Source organism: Procambarus clarkii, chromosome 10 (assembly GCF_040958095.1).
Source record: "Procambarus clarkii isolate CNS0578487 chromosome 10, FALCON_Pclarkii_2.0, whole genome shotgun sequence".
Lineage (NCBI taxonomy): Eukaryota > Metazoa > Arthropoda > Malacostraca > Decapoda > Cambaridae > Procambarus > Procambarus clarkii.
This window is the reverse complement of record NC_091159.1, coordinates 40214443-40242127: the sequence shown is the minus strand read 5'-3', so window position 1 is coordinate 40242127 and position 27685 is coordinate 40214443. Positions and strand designations below refer to the sequence as shown.

Genomic DNA, 27685 nt, shown 5'->3' with positions numbered 1-27685 from the left:
TGTTGTGGGCATGTCTATGAGGGCTGGGTATGTGGTGGGCATGTCTATGAGAGCTGGGTATGTTGTGGGCATGTCTATGAGGGCTGGGTATGTTGTGGGCATGTCTATGAGAGCTGGGTATGTTGTGGGCATGTCTATGAGGGCTGGGTATGTGGTGGGCATGTCTGGAACGGAAGGCTTGAGTATGTGGTGGGGTATGTTTTTGATGTGCCAATCACATACCAAGTGTACTGGTGCACACGTGCACTAGAGAGAGTGTACTGGTGCACACGTGCACTAGAGAGAGTGTACTGGTGCACACGTGCACTAGAGAGAGTGTAGTGGTGCACACGTGCACTAGGGAGAGTGTACTGGTGCACACGTGCACTAGAGAGAGTGCAACTGATTCACACGTGCGCGCGGGAGAGCCGGAGAGAGCGATCAAACCACCTCCTCACTGTACGAGCGTCACCGCCACACTGAGCTCCCGCCACTGGTGGCAGCTACGGCCAGGGTGATGGCAGCTACGGCCAGGGTGATGGCAGCTACGGCGATGGTACTGATGGCAGCTACGGCCAGGGTGATGGCAGCTACGACCAGGGTGATGGCAGCTACGGCCAGGGTGATGGCAGCTACGGTGAGGGTGATGGCAGCTACGGCCAGGGTGATGGCAGCTACGGCCAGGGTGATGGCAGCTACGGCCAGGGTGATGGCAGCTACGGCCAGGGTGATGGCACCTACAGTCAGGGTGATGGCAGCTACGGCCAGAGTGATGGCAGCTACGGCCAGGGTGATGGCAGCTACGGCCAGGGTGATGGCAGCTACGGCCAGGGTGATGGCAGCTACGGCCAGGGTGATGGCAGCTACGGCCAGGGTGATGGCAGCTACGGCCAGGGTGATGGCAGCTACGGCCAGGGTGATGGCAGCTACGGCCAGGGTGATGGCAGCTACGGCCAGGGTGATGGCAGCTACGGCCAGGGTGATGGCAGCTACGGCCAGGGTGATGGCAGCTACGGCCAGGGTGATGGCAGCTACGGCCAGGGTGATGGTAGCTACGGCCTGGGTGATGGCACCTACAGCCAGTGTGATGGCACCTACAGCCAGGGTGATGGCACTTACAGCCAGGGTGATGGCAGCTACGGCCAGGGTGATGGCACCTACAGCCAGGGTGATGGCACCTACAGCCAGGGTGATGGCACCTACAGCCAGGGTGATGGCACCTACAGCCAGGGTGATGGCACCTACAGCCAGGGTGATGGCACCTACAGCCAGGGTGATGGCACCTACAGCCAGGGTGATGGCACCTACAGCCAGGGTGATGGCACCTACAGCCAGGGTGATGGCACCTACAGCCAGGGTGATGGCACCTACAGCCAGGGTGATGGCACCTACAGCCAGGGTGATGGCAGCTACGGCCAGGGTGATGGCAGCTACGGCCAGGGTGATGGCAGCTAGACACTCACACACTATACAATCTGCTACACAATAACATGTCATTATTTCTCCCTGTGGAATCCATCTTGCCCACCAGGACACGTGATCTTGTTTAAGCTCATCTAATCCCATTACCTCAGAGGTGCAGAGTACCTCTCCTGGTGCTCTGCGGCTCCTCGTGTGGAACAAATAGGCAGCTCTTTGGGAATTGGCTCGTTGGGTCTATTACTTAACGACAGGATGTATTTAGTCTCCCTTCTGAGACTCTCTCTCAAGCTTGTCTTGCCCTCTTAGTCCGCTGGGAGACGGCGGTCGGTATAGCGACGGTAGCGCTACTTACAGGTCGGCGTTCGATCCCCGATGGTCCAAGTCGTTGAGTACCATTCCCCTTCACTCTAGCTCCTGTCCTGCCTTCGTATACCATCCATGTGTTGTATAATCCTTCTGGCTTATCGCTTTCACCTGAGGACTACTAACGCCTGTACAACTGACAGTTCCAGCAGTGAAACCCGGCAATATCACCACTTTGCTGCTCGCATTTTTTTCACTGCTTTGTCTATTGATAATTGCCGGGGATGACCCCAACAAGGTCAGGTCAGTGTTCTCCTGTTTGGCTCTACAAGTGGGGTTTTATTTTCAGGATATATTATATTGTGTTTAACATTACAGCAGTCACGGGGCTTCACTTTACATGTGTGTTCGTTAAAACTTACCTTCGACACCTGGCAACACTGTGGCAGTTGGAACAGTGTTGCCAGATGTCCCGGTCTCTGAGCAGGTCTTCTGGTTGATGGTCTGGTCAATCAGACTGTTACACGCAGCCGCTCAGGGACCGAAGCACTGCAGGCATTTTAATCAGGTTAATCAGGTATTTTTTGGAGGGGTTTATCAAGTTATCTTTTGGACGCCGTTTGATATCGGCTGCATGTGTTGGAGAAGCCGATATCACATCATACGGCGCTTCATGTGTTTAGACAGATCGTGTTGAACAGTCTTGGGTTCTTAATGTTGATTAAGATAACAGATAACCCCTCTGGTTATCTGTTGCAACTCTGGTTTGCAACGGGGGTTATTTTCCTGTTCTTCTAATGCCTTTTGGTCTCATGTGGTGTAATTTCTTTGTACTGATTAGGAACCAGTCATTCTAATATTTACCAAATATAAATTATTATGTATTTCTCTTGCCTGAGTCCTAGAAAACACAGATTTCAAGTGTGTATAAACGGTCCCGATAATTTATATGTTTTATTGCATAGATTCGGACAGTAAATGATCTTTGTATGTTCTCCGGGTGGGCAATAGAACTGTTATTGTGCAAGAGTACTCCACCCTAGAGAGCAATTTTGTCATAGAGAGTATCAGCCTTTGTCCGGCATCTCTTGTGTGGAAAGTTCTTGTTATCTGACCTGTAATTTGTCTACCAGTTGTAACAGTTGCTAAAGAATACAAAGAATACTACTTTGTTTATATTCTTTAGAGATAAGGACTTACAACATGATTGTTCCCAAATCTTGTATACTGATTTTTAGTTCCATAATGTGATTTGACTCCATTTTCTATTTGGGTTATCGTTTTGATATTTCCGTTTCCACCTCAGCGCAGGAGTTGTAACTTATCTTCAGTCAGCATATTGCTATTTTGTGTGCTCCACTGAGTTACATCTGAATATATATATATATATATATATATATATATATATATATATATATATATATATATATATATATAAATTGGTAGTACCACCTCTGGTGCCAATGTGGGGACCCATAGCCTCGGAGAAGAAAATAAAAAGTATTCAGAGGAGACCTTGTGGTTTCTCACTGAACACTAATATTATCTTCTCCTACCGCCCCCATTCTTTTGTATGTACACATATATATTTGTTTTATTTAAACTTTGTTACAAAAAAGTAGTTACATATAGGTTACAAAGATGGTTATCATAGGTTGTCGAGTTCCTCCAGCTCATCAGATGGCGGGCAGGAACCCTGAATGCAGTGTGCATTTCCTCTCTGTATCGCCACGCTGAGGCGTTGGAAAAGAAAGCTGGCAGCTCTAGGGTATATATATATATATATATATATATATATATATATATATATATATATATATATATATATATATATATATATATATATATATATATATAGCGAGAGAGCTACCTGGAGAGCTATATAGACTAAAGGGAGAGAGAGAGAGAGAGAGAGAGAGAGAGAGAGAGAGAGAGAGAGAGAGAGAGAGAGAGAGAGAGAGAGAGAGAGAGAGAGAGAGACAGAGAGAGAGAGACAGAGAGAGAGAGAGAGAGAGAAGAGGAGGCAGAGAGACAGAGAGAATATAACAGAAAAGTATCATAATGTATAAATATACAAAAGACATACACCAGGAAGGAATCATGACGTATGATTTGGAAACAATTACTATAATCCACTTAATTAGCATAATTTACACAATTTACATAATTGACAGTATTTACATAAGCTGGATAAGTCGCCTTTCCATAGCTTCCAAAGAAGAATATTAAATTAAAAAAAAAATAAAACAGGCTCCACAGAGGTCTACTTTACGACTTCGTTAAGCACTTTAACGATTAAAAACTTAACGTTAATTGTAATTAACTTGATATCTATTTAAACGCGTCAATCCTCTTCAGTACTAAGTCCGTTTTCCCAGAGGCAGTAACAGGAACATTGATCAGTGAAACCTGCTACAGGTACCTGCCTGTAGAGTCAGAGGATCAATGTCCTCGAGGCCCGGTTTCTGACTTCGCCACCTGGTTGCTGGTCTGATAAAGCAGGCTGTTCGATGCGGCTGCTCGCAGCCTGACATACGAGTCACAGCCTGGTTGATCAGCTAGGCAACAAAATAGAATTTTGTTAATGTCAGGTAACGTATATATATCAGGAGAAAGCACTAAGCCATTACGACTATGTAGTGTAATAAAAAGTCGTTGTCTGTAACGAAATTGGCAATAGCGATAATAATAATAATAATTATAATTTATAATAATATAATCAAAAGGAACCATGAGGAGGATTCGAACCCGCACACCTTGAACACCTAAGCTTCGAACCAGACGGCTCCTGATGATTTTCTCATTAATACATCATTTTAATATGATGTCATTATCTGAAAAATAACAATAACATATAATAATGAACACAAAGCAATCACAATACCGTAATAAATTAACGAAAAAAATCATTTAGAGTCGAGCGGCGCCCTGAACCACGGTTCTGGCTATAGACTCTAGCCACAATTCGGCCGTAATAGGACAAACGGTATTCAACCCGGAGCTCTACTCCATCAACCGGGGAAGGTGTAGTGAGCCTGGTTATCTTGAAGTTATCTTGAGATGATTTCGGGGCTTTTTAGTGTCCCTGCGGCCCGGTCCTCGACCAGGCCTCCACCCCCAGGAAGCAGCCCGTGACACCTGACTAACACACAGGTACCTATTTTACTGCTAAGTAACAAGGACATAGGATGAAAGAAATTCTGCCCATTGTTTCTTGCCGGCGCCTGGGATCGAACCCAGGACCACAGGATCACAAGTCCAGCGTGCTGTCCGCTCGGCCGACCGGCTCCCGCCTGGACCCTGGATACTCCCAGACACACGCCTTATACCCCTGGATCGTGATATGTTTATATGTCATGTAATCTGGGGTTTAATTGGACTCCTCTATGAGGTTCCTGAAGCATCGACCTGACACCACATCCAGAGTGAACACAGTACCCGGGTGCTGCACTCTGGTGTGGTGCACCAGGTACACCCTTAATCACGAGGCAGGGTTCGAATCCCCCTCATGGCTCCAACTGGTTTTTTCATTGATCTACCATGTTAATATGATTTGTTTGTGCAATAATATTAATAATATTCTTATCAATAATAATAACAATAATAATAATATTATTATTATCAATAATAGTACAAATAATAATACTTGCGGAGGGAATGTGGGAAGGGGGAGGGGGGGGGGAGCAGCGTGTTCTCAGAACATAATCTACAGAGAGAGAGAGAGAGAGAGAGAGAGAGAGAGAGAGAGAGAGAGAGAGAGAGAGAGAGAGAGAGAGAGAGAGAGAGAGAGAGAGAGAGAGGGAGAGAGAGAGAGACAACTCAAGGGAAACAAACGAGAGCAAATATTTTCTTTATCATACAAGAATGAGTCACAGATCATCACTCTGGCATCAATATCACTCGTCTGAGCAACGTGTTCTCGCAACAAGTCAAGTATCGTCCACTGACGATACCAGTTATCGAGGGGTAAGAGGCTCTAAGATTTCAGCATCTAAAATATGCAGTTTACCTGCAATCGGTTTCCAGAGTTTTGTAATATCTCCTGTCAAGATCCAGGCTCATCTAGTGATTACTTGATCCATAAGACTGTTGGTTCTAGCTGGCCGCAGGAACATGTGTCAAATATAGCTAGACTGATTAGGAGGAGGAGGAGATGGTGTGGCTCTGTGGTGCTCAGGTGAGGTGGTGTGGCTCTCTGGTGCTCAGGTGAGGTGGTGTGGCTCTCTGGTGCTCAGGTGAGGAGGCGTGGCTCTCTGGTGCTCAGGTGAGGTGATGTGGCTCTCTGGTGCTCAGGTGAGGAGGCGTGGCTCTCTGGTGCTCAGGTGTGGAGGCGTGGCTCTCTGGTGCTCAAGTGAGAAGGTGTGGCTCTCTGGTGCTCAGGTGAGGAGGTGTGGCTCTCTGGTGCTCAGGTGAGGTGGTGTGGCTCTCTGGTGCTCAGGTGAGGAGGTGTGGCTCTCTGGTCCTCAGCTGAGAAGACGTGGCTCTCTGTTCTACTTTTTCTAGTGTAGAGACCAGGTGCAAAAGTTGCCACTATTTTCATCGAAGTGGCCACTAGAGTCTGCTACACTTTAATGGTATCGTTGGTGCTGGCCTATACCCGCCCATGTTGGGCACGTACCTCTCAGCAATTACCATTCAAAGCTGGGTGAGGCTCTCCCAAACGTCTGACCGCCATCCTTGGTTGGCGTATTATTAAACTTACACATGATATATTTTTATTGATACAGATATTCGGGACCTGACCTTCCAGAGTCAAACATGTAAATATTATGTGATACCTCTGTTATGATACCTCTGTTGATACCTCTGTGTTGTGATACCTCTCTTATAATACCTCTGTTGATACCTCTGTGTTGTGATACCTCTGTTATGATACCTCTGTTGATACCTCTGTGTTGTGATACCTCTCTTATAATACCTCTGTTGATACCTCTGTGTTGTGATACCTTTCTTATGATACCTCTGTTGATACCTCTGTGTTGTGATACCTCTCTTATAATACCTCTGTTGATACCTCTGTGTTGTGATACCTCTGTTATAATACCTCTGTTGATACCTCTGTGTTGTGATACCTCTGTTTCCAGAGAGTTCATTTTGAGTATTGCGAAATGATACCACTAATTTGTGTGTTTTACTGTGTGTGTGTGTACTCACCTAATACTCACCTCTGTGTGTGTGTGTGTGTGTGTGTGTGTGTGTGTGTGTGTGTGTGTGTGTGTGTGTGTGTGGTGTGTGTGTGTGTGTGTGTGTATGTATATACACGTTCAGTGTAATCCTTCTATTTCAGACATTTGTTCTGTTCGAAAGACTATAGGAGTACTGAGTAGCATTAATGGTGGGAAACATTCTGTGACTGTATAAGCAGGAAGATCGTCATAGTATCCCTGGATGTAAAAGTTCTCATAATCCACCCCTATAATTTCCCGGTCTGCTACAAATGATTACATTTAATTAAAAATGAATTCAAACAGCAATAGACCTTAGATCTAAACTATGCTCACTGTTGTTTATAGAGCTTTTTTAGAGAGAAGTTTATAACCCTTATTGTGATAGAAACCATGTAAGAAGTTAATCTGAAGACAATTGACAATTGAAAATTGTCAATTCAATTAAAATAATGTTCACAACGTCTTACAATGAATTACATCATTTAGTAAGCTGCTCCGTGAGTTTTTTATGTGATTGTAAAAGTTAATTTATTTCCTTCACAGAAAACATTTGTCTTACCATAAAGTCATTGTTTTGTGCGATATTACACAAGGTAAAATGAGAGTTTTTAAGAGCTCAAGATTGTCGTCCATTTTAATGATCTTAAATACCGGCATTAAGTCGTCTCGTCTTCTTCTTCTTCTTCTTCTTCTTTTAAGACTGAATTTATTGTTCCTTAAAACTTCGTCATTTTATTTGTTGACATTGTTTTACTAGTGACCAACCCCGTCTTGTGTACAGGCCTTACCTGCTGAACTGTGCAGTGGGAGAATGACTTTCTCCGATAGAAAGTCAAAGGTCCGGGAATCGAACCTGGGCTACAGGATTACGAGTACTACGCGCTGTCCACTCAGCTACCACCAATTGAAAGGTCTTTCTATTCGATGACTTTCTATATAGCTTGAGTGCACTGTGCACTTGGCCTCTCAGACGGCCTCTTTCTGCAATAATGTTCATGAAATGTGTATTGTTTATCCAGATGCTTGCTGTTTCGCTTTTCATCCCAATATATTTTAATTTATATTATAAACATTAAAATTTATCTTCCATTCGTTACATCAATTGATTAATGTGTTTTAAGTAGTCTTGAAGTGGCTGTCACCCAACTGGTGTTGTAACTTTGCTGTCTACTTTAGTGTTAACGGTAAATATAGATGTTGTACAGTATACGTACAGTATAAGTGCAGTATAAGCCATATACGTACAGTATAAGTGCAGTATAAGCCATTATACGTACAGTATAAGTGCAGTATAAGCCATTATACCTACAGTATAAGTGCAGTATAAGCCCTTATATGTACAGTATAAGTGTAGTATAAGCCATTATCATTGTCGTTTATACACAGAGAGTAATCACACTAACGTGACTGCAATTAATGAGAAAATCAGTTGGAGTAGTGATGAGGGGTAAGAGGATCTGCAGATTTATACGGTGGATGTTCCCAGACACACGCTGCTGACGGATACATCACGACATGATATAAGGATTGTAACCTGGAGTTCTACTTAACCCACAAGGATTTCCTGAGGCTTGCTCAAAATCCTTTCCTTTCCTGAAAATCCTGTTCTAGCTTCAGTAGAAGCCTCAGGAAATCCTTGTGGGTTCAGTAGAGCTCCAGCCTGTTATCCTTATACCATGACGCGGTCTAGTGGCTAGAAGCGTGTGAGTGGGAACACCTACCACACGGGTTCGAATCCTCATCACTGCTCCTACAGATTTTCTTATTGTCGTTTATATAAATCACGAATAATAATTGGTCACAAGACTGGCCCTTGAACCTGTACCTGGATAGTACCTAGAGCGGGTTCTAGGAGTTGTTCTACTCTCCAAGCCTCATGTTTGGCTGAAGTTATTTTTTCAAACCAGTGTCATACATTTCCGTCCATTACTATTTGATTACTTATTTAAAATGGTCCTCGATGAAGACAACCTTAAATGGTTTCTGAGACTCCGGGTCTATAATGTGTTCGGCCTTGCTTTCTACGAACATATTTCAAATTTGATAAAAGAAATAAAGAAGATTGATCAACCACGAAGAGTTCTACGAAACCCTTCTTGAGCAGCTGTCGTCAGGCGGCGACTCCAGATGTGGCAGTAATTGGGCGGGATTATTGCTTCCGCGAAACTGCCCTCCAACGACGTCAAGCTGATTTTTTTAAAATAAATGATTTATAATTGTGTTTACCAGGACGAGTGAGTCTCTGATCTATGGTGTAACATTGTATATCCTGCTGTATTTTCTTTCTCGTTGCTTAAACGCCATGTTTTGCTATTTTAGACAAGATTTTATTTAATTATTCCGCCATTTTGGTTTGATGGATGCAGGGGCTTCGCTGTTACGAATATAAACTTACTGATGATTTATACACGTTCTTATCCTTCTTCCATGCTCTATCCATGCTATTGCTATTAGTCATATAACTGTAATTTAAACTTGTTTGCTATATTTTAATTTAAAATTCTGGTACCTTTAGATGATTACTATTTGCTTTGTTATTAAATTGAACATTCTATATGATTTGAAGACGATCGTTTGAATGGAATTGTTCGCCATTATATAATTTACCAACTTCTCACTAGATGTTAAAATTAAATCCCAAATCTTTGCCTCACGAATATATTATCTATCACTTGCAGTTGCTCAATATTAAAAAACATATTGCGCAAACTTTGTCCAAAGTTCGTAAAGAGCGATTCGGTCAAGTTAGAATTTTGCAAATTAAATTGCCAACAAAAATCAGTTTACATTCATTGCACATTTCTGCAATTCTATTAAATATATTTTTTTATGTTGATTATCAATGACATCGATAGATATTCAGTCGACTTTAGCAATGCCTGAAGTAAGTTTAATTGGACTTACTTTAGGTACTTCGTGTCCTTTTGCCATTAATGAATCAATATTACAACTCCGCCTTCAGTTCTATTGTGAACTATAATTATCAGACTGATAATCTTTATTTTTTATTAATCCAAATAAGTTTCGTTCATGCCTTTATTATCAACATTGTGGCCATGACTGGAGGCTGGAGAATGTGGTGGGTATACCGCGTGTGTTGACCGTCAAACTTGTTATAAATGTACTTTTCAATTCAATTGTATAATTGAATTTTATGAGAGATTGTTTCGTGACATTTTGAGAGTCTATTATAGATGTTTCAAAGCCTGAATGGGTGGCTCTGTATACAAATTTTATTGTTGTCTTAAACTCTTTAATATATTTGTTTAACAGCCTTCGTAAACGAGCCGCTCCAAATTCATTTAATTGGAGAACATATCTGACGAATAAGTGGTGTTGGTTATATTAAAGGTCTCACGTAGTCTTGAAGTACACTCCTCCCTGCAAATAAAGAAATTTTCAGCAATTATTTAGACTTAAAACCATGTTCAAACCTTCAGTCCCAGTAGTGGGAAGAACTCCTGAGATAACAGTATGTTATCGTAACTTTCAGACGTAAAATTATCTGTCGTAGCTACTTTGACCTCGTCCTTTTAACACCGATTGTTCCAATGTGAATGAATCGACGTGCTATTATTTGCTATCGTATGCCTCTGTGCGCCAACTACCCCCCCCCCCCTTTGGCTCCAAGGGGTTGTCATAGCCAGGGGGTGGTAATGGGGGACGAGCTCCCATGACCTATAAAAAGCTCCTATACGGCATGCGTCTCCAATAGCCTCTGACAACCAAGTCCAACTCCTGGCCTGCACGGGTGGCTTAGTCTTTAAGTCCGGCGGAATTGCTTTTACCGACAGGAGAAGGGGCGAGGGCGTGCCTCTGGCCCCTTAAAACCAGCTGCTCCGGGTAGATAGGACTCGATAGCCAGGGAAGGCAGCCCATCTAGGGGAAGGGAAACCCTGATTTTAAACCTCCGCTGCCTTGCGGCCATACCACTATTTTGGGAAAGGCTTCAGGAGTCAACCTCGAGGAAAAATCCGGAGTTGGAGCCCCTAAGGCAGTTCGTTGTTGACGTCGACCTCGTTCTGGCAGCTCCTGCGACGGTGCTGGAACCGTGTGTATTGGCGTCGCCTTTCCATTGGATAATTTCAGCAACGTGGAGTGGGGAGACCTGCTGCATGGGTAACACCTTCTCCACCATATCGACCTACCCGGGCTTTGTGCCCTGGAGAGCAGCCAGAGCGCAACGCCAGAGTCTCCCGAGACTGAAGGATGCCGGAGAACTGGAGAACAGTTTGCAACGTTGAACAATTCTGCCACAGAACTGTGCAAGCTGAACACGAGTCACTCACTCCCTTACACTTGGTATATCGCGGCTGTCATCCTCACCTGTCTCTGGGACCTGCAATGTTATCGTTTTGGGGGGATTAAATAATTTCCAATTTACAAATACAGCTTCTGTCCAATATTTGTTATTTCGTCCACAACGTAAAGAGATTCTGTCAATTAAATTTATACGTAGTGTAATCTTACCGTCTGGGATCCTATTTCATTCTTCCTTGCGGCTCAGCAGGAGAGAGGGCCAGGTCTTCACCACAGATTTTTTCATTTGATTTTTTTCTGTATTTCATTCTGGACGATAAACTCCTTTTTTCTCTCCCCCCCTCCCCCTCCCCCCCTCCCCCACCCCCCTCCCCCCCTCCCCCCTCCCCCCCCACCCCCCCCTCCCCCCCCTCCCCCCCCCCCCGTCCACCCCCCTCCCCCCCCCCTCACTAATGACTCTATAGCTATCTGGATGTAATGGAAAAACCGACACCGTTTTCTAACTTTTAATACAATAGGCAGATAATATTTCTGTTGATTCACTCCTAACAAATTAACTCAAAGAAAACGAGATTCCAGTGCACAGTTTCCTCGGAAGAAAACGGGGATATCATTGCCACATGTCACCATTAAACTCACCAGCTAATAATATTGAAAATTCTCCTTAAAACATCAGTCTATGGACTGTAAACATCATAACAACATTTCCCTCGAATGAACATAATAATCAGTACTAAAAACAGATTAAATATGAGCTCTGCTTCCACTTGACGATCAGACAACATGTGGTGTTGACACACGGGGCGAGTGAGTGGCGCACGACCCGACGACATAATAATGTAAACAAAGTCTGGCCGGAGCTCACTTGACGCTCCACAATTTTCCCTCTAGACGTAGTATTATGAGATGTCAACAGCTCCCATCGTCAGCACGTGCTTCGTCAACACTTAGGGAAGTGTTCTGTACCCGACAACCCGTTAAATCTAGTCATTAGTGGCCAGTAATGGCAAGTAGGTTATGGGGGGAACACCTGTTAGGACGCATAGCCAGTCACCCAAACAGGGTAATTATTAATTAAATCTTATAAATTACAATAATTTTTTCCTCTGATATAACTGTCATATATTGGTTACGATTATTATTGTGGGTGACCTTTGACAGGTGAAATTGAAGGGGAAGAAGAGTTACCAATCAACCACCTGTTGCAACACGTCAACACGAGACAGGTGATTACACCTGACTCCCCCCCCCCCCCACCAGGAGTATGGGTGTGGTGTGATCATACGTGTTCATATCTGGTTGTTCAGGACAACCAGAAGTATAATCTGTATAAGTATAATAACTATACAGATAAGGCGTCCCCATGTGTTGACTAATCATTTGTAATCTTAACATCTAGTAACATTACAGTGAATGTATATATATATATATATATATATATATATATATATATATATATATATATATATATATATATATATATATATATATATACATAACGACTTGTGGGAATTTCAATCATAAAGTCCACTTTAGCATCACACAGTTCACGATCGAAATAAATAAATTAATATATAAATTCAATATAAATTATACATCAGAATTGATTAAATAAATTAATATTTGTATTAAAATAATACTACACTACAGCTGTACTCCTGTCGACCCCAGTACAGTGTACACTGCAGCTGTACACTTGTCGACCCCAGTACAGTGTACACTGTAGCTGTACACTTGTCGACCCCAGTACAGTGTACACTGCAGCTGTACTCTTGTCGACCCCAGTACAGTGTACACTGCAGCTGTACACTTGTTGACCCCAGTACAGAGTACACTGCAGCTGTACACTTGTCGACCCCAGTACAGTGTACACTGCAGCTGTACACTTGTCGACCCCAGTACAGTGTACACTGCAGCTGTGCTCTTGTCGACCCCAGTACAGTGTACACTGCAGCTGTACACTTGTCGACCCCAGTACAGTGTACACTGCAGCTGTACACTTGTCGACCCCAGTACAGTGTACACTGCAGCTGTGCTCTTGTCGACCCCAGTACAGTGTACACTGCAGCTGTGCTCTTGTCGACCACAGTACAGTGTACACTGCAGCTGTGCTCTTGTCGACCACAGTACAGTGTACAGTGTACAGTACAGTGTACATTACAGCAGGTATTCTAAGGCTTTTTCTTCTATCTGCAAGAGTCTGGTCGTCTGCGATGACGGATTTAATAGGTATATAGATATAAATATAGATATGACAGACAAAGACTAGACCTTCCATTTATAGATATAGATACTTTTATGTATGTGATGTGTGATGTTTCTTTTCGACTCAGGAGTTGGAGTGTCATAATAATAATTATTAATATTAGTTTTGCTGTTGATAGCATTTTGTTTGGGAAGAAATATGATCAATGAGACTGTTGAGATACGTAATGTGCATCAGAATGGTGTCAGATAACGCAGCAGGAGAGTCAGAGCCAGAGGGGCAGCTCCCTCACACCATCAGTGAAGGGGGGGGGTGTCATTCTCTCCATGTGAGGGAAAGAGAGAGAGACAATACATCGGACTCCCTCACTTGTTCTGATTGTCCCACTATGGGAGTGACAAGGTCCACAATCAGTTTATCGAGTTCCTGATTGTGCTGCAAATATATGGTAATTCACGAATTTTCCGACTGTTTTATAACAATTTCCATTAAAAATAATTTGTGATTTATTCATCAAAATTCATTCCAGAAAAAAATATAATTCCCATTACAACTGTTTGACACAAAAAGAGTAGTTTATCGTGTATGTTATTTTGTTTGATGCTGTAAAATCTGTTTATGGGATTAATTTCTTTCCTACATAACCTACATTCAACGTCCCCATTTCCACTTTCCATTGCTTTTGTATTTGAAATATCTTATTACATTTTATTTCCCATTACATATCTATTGAAACCATTTCTACCATTATGTCTTATTCCATTTCCAGGATTACATGTGCATATTCCCATTACGTCCCCCCCCCCCATTACAAGTTTATGTATCCTGTACTTTCTATATTACATTTCCAACTGTTGTTTCCATTACTTCCTTTTTAAACAGACTGTGGAATGTTAAGTCAATATGTTGCATATTGTATCAGTCTGTGGGATGTTGTATCAGTCTGTGGGATGTTGTATCGGTCTGTGGGATGTTGTATCAGTCTGTGGGATGTTGTATCAGTCTGTGGGATGTTGTAACAGTCTGGGGGATGTTGTATCAGTCTGTGGGATGTTGTATCAGTCTGTGGGATGTTGTATCAGTCTGTGGGATGTTGTATCAGTCTGTGGGATGTTGTATCAGTCTGTGGGATGTTGTATCGGTGTGTGGGATGTTGTATCAGTCTGTGGGATGTTGTATCGGTGTGTGGGATGTTGTATCAGTCTGTGGGATGTTGTATCAGTCTGTGGGATGTTGTATCGGTCTGTGGGATGTTGTATCAGTCTGTGGGATGTTGTATCAGTTTGAGGGATGCTCTATTAGTCTGTGGGATGCTGTATCAGTCTGTGGGATATTGTATCAGTCTGTGGAATGTTGTATCAGTTTGAGGGATGCTGTATTAGTCTGTGGGATGTTGTATCAGTCTGTAGGATGCTGTATCAGTCTGTGGGATATTGTATCAGTCTGTGGAATGTTGTATCAGTTTGAGGGATGCTGTATTAGTCTGTGGGATGTTGTATCAGTCTGTGGGATGTTGTATCAGTCTGTGGGATGTTGTAACAGTCTGGGGGATGTTGTATCAGTCTGTGGGATGTTGTATCAGTCTGTGGGATGTTGTATCAGTCTGTGGGATGTTGTAACAGTCTGGGGGATGTTGTATCAGTCTGTGGGATGTTGTATCAGTCTGTGGGATGCTGTGTCAGTCTGTGGGATGTTGTATCAGTCTGTGGGATGTTGTATCAGTCTGTGGAATGTTGTATCAGTCTGTGGGATGTTGTATCAGTCTGTGGGATGCTGTATCAGTCTGTGGGATGTTGTATCAGTCTGTGGGATGTTGTATCAGTCTGTGGGATGCTGTATCAGTCTGTGGGATGTTGTATCAGTCTGTGGAATGTTGTATCAGTCTGTGGGATGTTGTATCAGTCTGTGGGATGCTGTATCAGTCTGTGGGATGTTGTATCAGTCTGTGGAATGTTGTATCAGTTTGAGGGATGCTGTATTAGTCTGTGGGATGTTGTATCAGTCTGTAGGATGCTGTATCAGTCTGTGGGATATTGTATCAGTCTGTGGAATGTTGTATCAGTTTGAGGGATGCTGTATTAGTCTGTGGGATGTTGTATCAGTCTGTGGGATGTTGTATCAGTCTGTGGGATGTTGTAACAGTCTGGGGGATGTTGTATCAGTCTGTGGGATGTTGTATCAGTCTGTGGGATGTTGTATCAGTCTGTGGGATGTTGTAACAGTCTGGGGGATGTTGTATCAGTCTGTGGGATGTTGTATCAGTCTGTGGGATGCTGTATCAGTCTGTGGGATGTTGTATCAGTCTGTGGGATGTTGTATCAGTCTGTGGAATGTTGTATCAGTCTGTGGGATGTTGTATCAGTCTGTGGGATGATGTATCAGTCTGTGGGATGTTGTATCAGTCTGTGGGATGTTGTATCAGTCTGTGGGATGCTGTATCAGTCTGTGGGATGTTGTATCAGTCTGTGGAATGTTGTATCAGTCTGTGGGATGTTGTATCAGTCTGTGGGATGCTGTATCAGTCTGTGGGATGTTGTATCAGTCTGTGGGATGCTGTAACGGTTTGTGAGATGCTGTACCACTGTGTATCAGACTGTGACTCTGGCGAGCACTGTGCCGTTGATCAGCAGAACATACTGTTTTCGTAATTAGTAGACGGCCCTGACGTCAGTCTGCTTGATGAGATTACCGTGGACATGCGGGTCTGAGGGAGCGAGTGACACATAAATGATAAGTGTCCATCTGTTTCCGTGTCCTGGTGTGGCTGAAACTGAGGGGAATGTACGTGTCCCTCTGTTTCAGTGTCCTGGTGTGGCTGAAACTGAGGGGAATGTATGTGTCCATCTGTTTCCGTGTCCTGGTGTGGCTGAAACTGAGGGGAATGTATGTGTCCATCTGTTTCCGTGTCCTGGTGTGGCTGAAACTGAGGGAAATGTATGTGTCCGTCTGTTTCAGTTTCCGGGTGGGGCTGAAACTGAGGGGAATGTATGTGTCCGTCTGTTTCCGTGTCCTGGTGTGGCTGAAACTGAGGGGAATGTATGTGTCCGTCTGTTTCAGTTTCTGGGTGGGGCTGAAACTGAGGGGAATGTATGTGTCCATCTGTTTCCGTGTCCTGGTGTGGCTGAAACTGAGAGGAATGTATGTGTCCGTCTGTTTCAGTTTCCGGGTGGGGCTGAAACTGAGGGGAATGTATGTGTCCGTCTGTTTCCGTGTCCTGGTGTGGCTGAAACTGAGGGGAATGTATGTGTCCGTCTGTTTCAGTTTCTGGGTGGGGCTGAAACTGAGGGGAATGTATGTGTCCATCTGTTTCCGTGTCCTGGTGTGGCTGAAACTGAGAGGAATGTATGTGTCCGTCTGTTTCAGTTTCCGGGTGGGGCTGAAACTGAGGGGAATGTATGTGTCCGTCTGTTTCCGTGTCCTGGTGTGGCTGAAACTGAGGGGAATGTACGTGTCCGTCTGTTTCCGTGTCCGGGTGTGGCTGAAACAATATTGTGGCGTCATTTATAGAGTTTAAAAATTCGGGAAAACATGCAAAGTTCACTATTTTTCTGTAAACATTGGCAGTGTGTTTACAAATATTAACATGCGGTCGGTGATAGCCGTGTTTACAAACACTAACACGTGGTCGGTGTTGTGAACCTGAGAAGGAGTTTTTGGAGTCATTTTCTACGCTTACTGGCATCTCCTGGCGTAGATGAGGCTAAGTAACAATCGCAGAGACAAACTAACAAAAGCAGCGACAAAGTAACAAGTACAGGGAAAAGTAATAACCAGAGGAGGGGAAAGTAACAACCACCAAGATAAAAGTAACAGGCACAGGAGTAAGGAAACAATGGCATGGGGTGAAGTAACACGCATAAGTAACATACGGGTTAAGTCGTCATAAGGGTCTGGCCAGCAACACGTCTCCAGCTAAGGTATGGGATGGATCAGTCAAATCCCGATGACTGCTCACTTCAGACATGAATGGCACTTAACAGGTTCTGAATGATTTTGTCTTGAAAGTATTACCTGAAACTCTGAAATCTTACTGTGATGTCTTCCTGCTACCCCGTCTCCAATAGCTCGTCTCCAACACCCTGTCAGCGGAAGAATGGTCTGTTTTATGAAAATTTTTGACAATAGAAGATTTATGTTAATTTTCCAGAGACTTAGAGAATAATGGTGCATATTATTATGAGAAAAAAATAGGTTTGAAAACATGTAGCTGTGTCCCTGGCGGACAGTGGCAAAATTTGTCGTGGGGGTCTGAATGTGAGGCTTGCACGCTGTTCTCTTTTGAATTATGGCGACCACCAACCATACTACCATAAGAGAGAGAGGGAGAGAGAGAGAGAGAGAGAGAGAGAGAGAGAGAGAGAGAGAGAGAGAGAGAGAGAGAGAGAGAGAGAGAGAGAGAGAGAGAGAGAGAGAGAGAGAGAGAGAAATGGGGGAAGGAAGGTGTGACGACCACGATGTTTGGTGGTTGAGAAATAATATATACTTCACCGGGAGTGTGTCAGAGGCTCCCCACACCTGCTGCACACAAAGTATTACGCCACACGGTATGAATGATAAACTCTGCGGAGCGGCCAAGCCATGTTTTATTTACCTAAGCCGCTTTACCGTCGCTTGCCCTCACGTAACATGTCTGCATGTTCTCACATCCAGACATGTTCTCTCACATTCTGTCCGGGAGGATGAAAGATAAACTCTTCCCCTCAGTTTTATTAGAAGTGAGGCGAGGGGCAGAATGTGGGGAAGATAGGGAGAGATGGAGTGAGAGGATATATGTGAGCTTTTCTTTCTACATTAACTTTCTAGTTCCTCTCTTCCCACTTCGGCTCTTTCTCCCTCTCTCATTATCTCGTGTTCCCTTATTTCCTTACTTTAGTTTCCTCTCTCCTCCCCCCCCCCTTCCTCTCTCTTCCTACGTCCAACTAGTCGCTTCCTCTCTCTCGGTCTCGCGCCCTATCTTCCTATCTGTCTGTTTTCTCCCTCTCCTTCTCCGTCTCCAACTCCTTCTCCGTCTCTCTCCCCTTCTCCCTCTCCTTCTCCTTCTCCGTCTCTCTCCCTTTCTCCCTCTCCTTCTCTTTCTCCGTCTCCCTCCCCTTCTCCCTCTTCGCAACACAAACACACCCGGCGTCAGTTATCGGATCAATCACTGACATTCCCCCTTAACGCTTTTCGACCTTCCTCTTAACTCCATAAAATAAACAACATGAAAAGGTCGGGCACAAAAGGGCTTTCGCCTTGGTGTTGCAATTCTTATTCGCGAACTGTAGTTATAGCACGTTCCAGCTCGCCTTTGCCTGCTCTTAATACAAGCAATTGTATTTGAGGGGGAGAGAGAGAGAGACAGAGACAGAGACAGAGAGAGACAGAGAGAAACACAGACAGACAGAGAGAGAGAGCAGGGAAGGAAGGTTGGACGGTCAACTTTCCCTTATTCATTTACCAACCATCAACCATCAACCATCAACCATCAACCATGTATCAACCATCCCCCCCCTCCCCCCCTTCAACTGGCGGCCCATCAGAGCCTCCACGGATGAGAGCCAGCGATCCGGAAATGCAAACTCATATTTTTTTGCTGCAAGAACTATTTTTAACAGTTTTATTGGTGGCTGTGGCACCGGACAAAGTCAATCGTTGACTTAAAATTCCTCAACATAAACAGGGTCGGATGAGGTCAAAAGATGTAAGATCGCAGTACAAAGAACTGCTCGTTAGCCATCCTCTCGTGGCAACTGGTTGTTGAGGTGGTGTTTTTTTTACTATCATGAACCAAAAATTCTGTCTTTCCATCATGTCTGTGTCGAAGTCATCGTAGTTTGAGATTTCATAGTTTGAAGTCATCTTGCTGGTTATCTGGGGTGTGTGTGTGTGTGTGTTTGTATGTGTGTGTGTGTGTGTGTGTGTGTGTGTGTGTGTGTGTGTGTGTGTGTGTGTGTGTGTGTGTGTGTGTGTGTGTGTTTGTATGTGTGTGTGTGTGTGTGTGTGTGTGTGTGTGTGTGTGTGTGTGCGTGTGTGTGTGTGTGTGTGTGTGTGTGTGAGTGTGTGTGTGTGTGTGTGTGTGTGTGTGTGTGTGTGTGTGTGTGTGTGTTTGTATGTGTGTGTGTGTGTGTGTGTGTGTGTGTGTGTGTGTGTGTGTGTGTGAGTGTGTGTGTGTGTGTGTGTGTGTGTGTGTGTGTGTGTGTGTGTGTGTGTGTGTGTGTGTGTGTGTGTGTGTGTGTGTCTGTGTGGGAACTATCCACGGCGCAGGTTCGAATCCTTATCACAACTCTTACGTATTTTCTCGTTGATGCATCATGTCAGAGTGATTACTCTGTGTAATAATAATAAAAAATAATTAATTATAATAATAATTAATTATAATAATAATTAATTATAATAATAATTAATTATAATAATTATTAATTATAATAATAATTAATTATAATAATTAATTATAATAATAATAATAACAATAGGCAGACAAAACAGGCAGAGATAGAAAGATAAACAGACAGAAAGACAAAGAGACAGGCAGAGAAACGGGCAAAGAGAATGACTGAGATATAGACAGAATGAAAGGCGGCGAGGTAGGTAAAGAGACAGGCAGAGAGACGGGGAGGTAGACTGACAGAGAGACGGGCAGGTTGACTGACAGACAGAGACGGGCAGGTAGACTGACAGAGAAAGACGGGCAGGTAGACTGACAGAGAGAGACGGGCAGGTAGACTGACAGAGAGAAACGGGCAGGTAGACTGACAGAGAGAGACGAGCAGGTAAACTGACAGAGAGAGACGTTCATGTAGACTGACAGAGAGAGACAGGCAGGTAGACTGATAGAGAGAGACGGGCAGGTAGACTGACAGAGAGACAGGCAGGTAGACTGACAGAGAGACGGGGAGGTAGACTGACAGAGAGAGACGGGCAGGTAGACTGACAGAGAGAGACGGGCAGGTAGACTGACAGAGAGAGACGGGCAGGTAGACTGACAGAGAGAGACGGGCAGGTAGACTGACAAAGAGAGACGGGCAGGTAGACTGACAGAGAGAGACAGGCAGGTAGACTGACAGTGAGAGACGGGCAGGTAGACTGACAGAGAGAGAGACAGGCAGTAGACTGACTGAGAGAGACGGGCAGGTCGACTGACAAAGAGAGACGGGCAGGTAGACTGACAAAGAGAGACGGGCAGGTAGACTGACAGAGAGAGAGACAGGCAGGTAGACTGACAGAGAGAGAGACAGGCAGTAGACTGACTGAGAGAGACGGGCAGGTCGACTGACAAAGAGAGACGGGCAGGTAGACTGACAAAGAGAGACGGGCAAGTAGACTGACAGAGAGAGAGACAGGCAGGTAGACTGACAGAGAGAGACGGGCAGGTAGACTGACAGAGAGAGAGACAGGCAGGTAGACTGACAGAGAGAGACGGGCAGGTAGACTGACAAAGAGAGACGGGCAGGTAGACTGACAGTGAGAGACGGGCAGATAGACTGACAGAGAGAGAGACAGGCAGGTAGACTGACAGAGAGAGACGGGCAGGTAGACTGACAAAGAGAGACGGGCAGGTAGACTGACAGAGAGAGAGACAGGCAGGTAGACTGACAGAGAGAGACGGGCAGGTCGACTGACAAAGAGAGACGGGCAGGTAGACTGACAAAGAGAGACGGGCAGGTAGACTGACAGAGAGAGAGACAGGCAGGTAGACTGACAGAGAGAGACGGGCAGGTAGACTGACAGAGAGAGAGACAGGCAGGTAGACTGACAGAGAGAGACGGGCAAGTAGACTGACAGAGAGAGAGACAGGCAAGTAGACTGACAGAGAGAGACGGGCAAGTAGACTGACAGAGAGAGAGAGAGACGGGCAGGTAAACTGACAGAGAGAGACGGGCATGTAAACTGACAGAGAGACGGGCAGGTAGACTGACAGAGAGAGACGGGCAGGTAGACTGACAGAGAGAGACGGGCAGGTAGATTGACAGAGAGAGACGGGCAGGTAGACTGACAGAGAGAGGCGGGCAGGTCGACTGACAAAGAGAGACGGGCGGTAGACTGACAAAGAGAGACGGGCAGGTAGACTGAGAGAGAGAGAGACAGGCAGGTAGACTGACAGAGAGAGACGGGCAGGAAGACTGACAGACAGAGACGTTCATGTAGACTGACAGAGAGAGACAAGCAGGTAGATTGACAGAGAGAGACGGGCAAGTAGACTGACAGAGAGAGACGGGCAAGTAGACTGACAGAGAGAGACGGGCAGGTAGACTGACAGAGAGAGACGGGCAGGTAGACTGACAGAGAGAGACGGGCAGGTAGATTGACAGAGAGACGGGCAGGTAGACTGACAGAGAGAGACGGGCAGGTAGACTGACAGAGAGACGGGCAGGTAGACTGACAGAGAGACGGGCAGGTAGACTGACAGAGAGAGACGGGCAGGTAGACTGACAGAGAGAGACGGACAGATAAACTGACAGAGAGAGACGGGCAGGTAGACTGACAGAGAGACAGGCAGGTAGACTGACAGAGAGACAGAGGGGACAGACAGGAACAAGACAGGGAAGGTGTAAGCAGAGGTTCAAGAGGCAGGAAAAATGAATCAAAGAGAGAACTGCGAAATTAAAAGTCAGACTTAATTAAACATTTTTTGTCTAGTACAGAGACGGAGTAAATCCCCCCCCCCTAGCCCGTCCCTTTAATCCCCCTCCCCCCTCTCACCCAACCACTTGGGGTAGACGGTAGAGCGACGGTCTCGCTTCATGCAGGTCGGCGTTCAATCCCCGACCGTCCAAGTGGTTGGACGCCATTCCTTCCCCCCGTCCCATCCCAAATCATTATCCTGACCCCTTCACTGTGCTATATAGTCGTAATGACTTGGTGCTTTCTCCTCATAATTTCCCCTTCCCTTCCCCCTCCCTCCCCTCATAACCCCCTGATACTAATCCCCTCCCTTCCTCATATTACCCTCATTCCTCACTCACCCCTTTCATCATACACCCTCTTCATCATACATCCCCTTCATCATACACCCTCTTCATCATACACCCCCCGTTCATCATACATCCCCCATTCATCGTACACCCCCTTCATCCTACACCCCCTTCATTATACACCTTTTCATCATACACCCCTTCATCATATTCCCCCGTTCATCATACACCCCTCCCTCCCTTCCTCACACCTGATACACCTGGACACCCCGTGTAAGGACACCCCGTGTAAGGACACCCCGTGGAAGGACACCCCCCGGGGAGACCAGGAGATCTTTACACTCAAAACCTTCCACTTGTGGGAGACAACATAGTGTGCTCACTGACCCGAAGATCACATTAAAATATGGACCCGACAATCCAATTTATTTACTAATTACTGAAGATCAAATCCTTCTTGGCCTCGTGTTGGAGAACAGGAAATGAGACAGAATTTCGCTCGAACGTGTTCTTAAGAGAATGGTTGCAAAGGCAACAATGATGAAATTCCAAATGCAACATTAATTTTTGGAGCTTGAATACTTTAACATATCTGGTATGTGGATACCTGACCGTGCAATACGTTGTTGGTATTGCAATACGTGTGTGTGTGTTTGTCGTTGTGTTTCTGTCTCTTTCCACTGTAGGAGACCGGATGCCTGGGGCTAGCCTCGCCCAACTTTTCTGTGTGACACAAGTGGGGTGTGTGGGTGTCATAGGCCGGTCAGGGTCGCTGCAGACGGAGAGACGCTGGAGACTGGAGACGCTGCTAACCAGAAGAGCGTGCTAAAATCTTTTAATTTTAAAATGAACTCAATAAGAATCTAAATTATCACTTGAAATTATTAAATCTGAATTATCTAAAGCGCAGGGGAGTTATATGATAATTTACAGTTGGAAAATGTTATAGGAGCTCGTTCCAAATCTGCATAAATGACGTTTATTTAAACAATTTTAACAAATTATACGCATTTAAAATTCACATTTAAATCCGCCGGGAAACAACGCACTCTGGTAAAGTCGATACACATCCCTTGCTCTTGTAAATCCCGGGAGAGAGCCCACACCAGCCGCGCCAGTGAGCGCCGCGGCACACCGGTAATGCCTACTGAAATCATTCCGGAAAAGCTGCTTTTAAAACATTAGCGGCGACAACCCACTTGTCGCGACCTGTGTGTGTGTGGAGGTGTGGTGCAGCGGCAGCTTCCACCGTGGAGGGTGTGTTGTGGTGCTCTTGAAGGTGTTGTACACCCTGAGTGTGAGGGAGACTTGTAATGTGTGAATTGACACTTTAAATGTTGTGAAGTTGGAAACAAAGTGTTGTCTTGTGTTTACATCTTCAGGACTCACAATCTTCGCTGTTGTATCCAGTCTTCACATCACAGTCCTCGTGGCTGTCACCATCATTACTACACACTTTATTCACTGTAACTATCGACACTACACATGACCATTATCACTATTCGCACCGCACACTATCTTCATTTTATCAACCTTACCTACATACTGTCTTTATCACTTTCAACACCTTCACTATACATTGCCCTCCTCACTGTATCATCAGGCCCAGATGGAATCTCAACATGGATACTAAAGTAAGGAGCAGAAGCTCTATGCCTGCCACTTTTTATGGTGTATAACAAATCACTGGTAACAGGAGAACAGCCAAAAATTGGGAAGATGGCCCATGTAGTCCCAATTTACAAGGGTAATGGGCAGAAGGCACTGAACTACAGGCCAGTGTCCTTAAATTGCATACCATTCAAGCTGATGGAGAACATTGTGCGAAAAAAACTAGTGGAACATCGGGAGCGAAAGAATTTTGTAACACAGCATCAACATGGGTTCAGGGAAGGAAAGTCCTGCCTCACAGGATTAATTGAATTCTATGACCAGGCAACACAAATCATGCAAGAAAGAGAGGGCTGGGGCACACTGACTATTTTTGGATTGCCAGAAAGCCTTTGACATAGTACCATATAAGAGGCCCGAATACAAGCTGGAGATGCAGGCTGGAGTGAAATGAAAGGTACTCCACTGGATAAGGGAGTACCTAAGTAACAGAAGGAAATGAGTCAGTGAGAGGGGTGAGGTCTCAGACTGACGAGACGTTACAAGTGGAGTCCCGCAGGAGTCAGTATTTGGACCTATACTATTTTTGATATATGTAAATGATCTCCCAAAAAGTATATAACCGTTTCTCTCATTGTTTGCTGATGATGCAAAGATTATGAAGAGGATTAAGACAGATGAAGATAGTATGAGGCTACAAGACAAACTGAATGAATGGTCCAAGAAATGGCTACTAAAGTTCAACCCGAGTAAATGTAAGATAATGAAACTAGGCGGTGGAAACAGAAGGCCAGACTCAAGAAACCGAATGGGAGAAGAAGTCCTTCATGAAACGGACAGAGAGCTGTCACACCAAACCTGTCTCCTGAAGCGCACATAAAAAGAATAACATCTGCGGCATATGCGAGGCTGGCTAACATCTGAACTGCCTTCAGGAACCTGTGTAAGGAATCATTCAGAACCTTGTATACCACATATGTAAGACCAATCCTGGAGTATGCGGCCCCAGCATGGAGCCCGTACCTTGTCAAGCACAAGACGAAGCTGGAAAAATTCAGAGGTATGCCACTAGGCTAGTCCCAGAACTAAGAGGCATGAGTTACGAGGAAAGGCTGCGTGAAATGCATCTCACGATACTGGAAGACAGAAGAGTAGAGAGAGACATGATCACTACCTACAAAATTCTCAGAGGAATTGACAAGGTAGATAAGGATAAACTGATTAACACTGGTGGTACGCGAACAAGGGAACACAGGTAGAAACTTAGTACCCAAATGAGCCACAGGGACGTTAGAAAGAATTTTGTCAGTGTCAGAGTAGTTAACAGATGGAATACATTAGGCAGTGATGTGGTGGAGGCTGACTCCATAAACAGTTTCAAGTGTAGATATGATAGAGCCCAGTAGGCTCAGGAACCTGTACATCAGTTGATTGACAGTTGAGAGGCGGGACCAAAGAGACAAAGCTCAACCCCCATAAGCACAAATAGGTGAGTACACACATTTGACCCACACTCCCCCCCCCCCCTCCGTCTCCATAACTATCCACCAAAACCCAGCCACCACAAGTCACCCTCCACGGTTGATGACGCTAGCCACAAGCCTTTGACCTCCAACAACACTCAAACAAACATACATCCTTACACACACACACACACACACAAACACACACACACACACACACACACACACACACACACACACATATATATATATATATATATATATATATATATATATATATATATATATAAGATGAATATAGGTTGATGTAGTGTGTTGAGGTAAGTGAAGGGGGGAGCGGGGCTGGAGAATATTACAGTGGGTGGAGGGAGAGTAGTATCTTGGGGCGGACGTCTTCACCCCTGCTGTTGTCTCCTGGAGGCTGCCTCGCTCTCCTAACATGGCTGCTTCTTTATCTTCCTCCTCTTCTTCTTTATCTTCCTCCTCTTCTTCTTTATCTTCATCCTCTTCTTCTTTATCTTCCCCCTCTTCTTCTTTATCTTCCTCCTCTTCTTCTTTATCTTCCTCCTCTTCTTCTTTATCTTCCTCCTCTTCTTCTTTATCTTCATCCTCTTCTTCTTTATCTTCCCCCTCTTCTTCTTTATCTTCCTCCTCTTCTTCTTTATCTTCCTCCTCTTCTTCTTTATCTTCCTCCTCTTCTTCTTTATCTTCCTCCTCTTCTTCTTTATCTTCCTCCTCTTCTTCTTTATCTTCCTCCTCTTCTTCTTTATCTTCCCCCTCTTCTTCTTTATCTTCCCCCTCTTCTTCTTTATCTTCCTCCTCTTCTTCTTTATCTTCCTCCTCTTCTTCTTCTTCTACTTCTTCTCTTTCTTTTATCTTTTACTTTTCTTCTTCTTCTTCCATTTCGATTTTGTTAATACCAGTCAACAAACGACATTTTAAACTACATGTTTACCGCTCGTCAAGCATCTATACAACCATATACGAAACCCGTACATCTTTCGTCAATCACAGTGGACTTGTGTTCATGTGTTAAACAGTTTGTGAGATCCGAAGCACTTTGAGGTGCTTACAAAAATAATAATTTCGGGTTGGGAAGTTTCGAAGCTCGAAAAACATTTCATAAATTTAAACAAAGGTGAGTAAAGATAAACAATGGTTATCTCACGATAACGGTGAGATGTACAGGTTTCGGAAGTAATTACCTAAAATGCTTCATAAGTCATTGCCTAAAGAGAAGCAATCTTAGCCTGAATTAAAAAAAATGTCAAACAACATGATTTATCGATAAATAAATCATTCAGTAGTTCTCGGAAAATTTAATCCATTAAGAAACAATTTTAAATCTAAAATAATTCGCTAAATGCTGCCAAGATTCGACACCAATTGTAAGATAATTCTCGCCCCGGAAGACAGCACATAAGGGGTCTCTCGGCTCGGGAAGTCGGCCAGGCAATTTACCTTGTAATGTGTGGCTGCAAGTTTCCCTGGAAAAGGTGGCATTAGGGTTCAGCTCCTGAGCCCATTGTGCGTCTCAGTACCGGCTTCCACTACGGTCCACAGGATGGGTATGTGGTCCAATACCACCTTTAGGATGGGTATTAGGTCCAGTACAGCTCACAGGATGGGTATGTGGTCCGATACCACCTTTAGGATGGGTATTAGGTCCAGTACAGCTCACAGGATGGGTATGTGATCCAATACCACCTTTAGGATGGGTATAAGGTCCAGTACAGCTCACAGGATGGGTATGTGATCTAATACCACCTTTAGGATGGGTATAAGGTCCAGTACAGCTCACAGGATGGGTATGGTGTCAATTACCGCTCACAGGATGGGTATGAGGTACATTTTAAATTATTTAAACTAAAGAAATAGAATTGAGTGTCCACAAGTGATTGTGGAAAAACTATGAGTTCAGGGCATGTGTGAGGAGGAGACTGTCCTAGACTCACTCCCTGCTACCTCACACACTTCCCACTTCCTCACACACTCATTAACAATGCCGCCTCATATTCCTAGTTTTCCTCGTCTCCCTCTCTCCATAAATGACGAAAATTTGTCAATAGTAGCAGTAGTAGGCAACCTGCAGTCTCAGGAGACTACGGAGTTGTGCTCTGGTTGTCGAGGCTGGAGTGTCCCCTCCAGGATGCAAGGCTTGGGTAGATCAATATGGAGGAGAAGCTGTAACCCATGCAGCAGTTCCCCCGTGTCTCTACGTTGCTGAAATTGAGCAATGGAAAGCCAAACGCCAATACACTTGGTTCCAGCACCGTCGCAGGAGCTGCCAGAACGAGGCTAAAGTCAACAACGAACTGCTTTAGAGGGCTCCAACTCCGGATTTTTTCCTCGAGGTTGACTCCTGAAGCCCGTCCCAAAAGT

General features: G+C 44.6%; 1 protein-coding gene across 1 annotated transcript; it reads right to left on the bottom strand.

Annotated features, from left to right (window-relative positions):
* Positions 1 to 447: 447 nt before the first annotated feature.
* On the bottom strand, positions 448 to 26301 carry LOC138363321 (uncharacterized). Its single transcript, XM_069322341.1, has 4 exons — positions 26259 to 26301; positions 25660 to 26019; positions 1305 to 1454; positions 448 to 1178 (listed from the first exon to the last, which is right to left on the bottom strand). Exons 1-4 carry the CDS (start codon positions 26299 to 26301, stop codon positions 448 to 450), a joined length of 1284 nt encoding a protein of 427 aa, XP_069178442.1.
* Between the last annotated feature and the right edge of the window lie 1384 nt (positions 26302 to 27685).

Excerpts from the sequence above, each read along its gene's own strand:
- LOC138363321 (XM_069322341.1), bottom strand. The coding sequence starts at position 26,301 with ATGTACGGGTTTCGTATATGGTTGTATAGATGCTTGACGAGCG. Across the intron at positions 26,020-26,258 it reads GTATAGATGCTTGACGAGCG|AGGAGGAAGATAAAGAAGAA; the intron begins GTAAACATGTAG and ends ATAAAGAAGAAG. Across the intron at positions 1,179-1,304 it reads TGCCATCACCCTGGCTGTAG|GTGCCATCACCCTGGCTGTA; the intron begins GTGCCATCACCC and ends CCCTGGCTGTAG.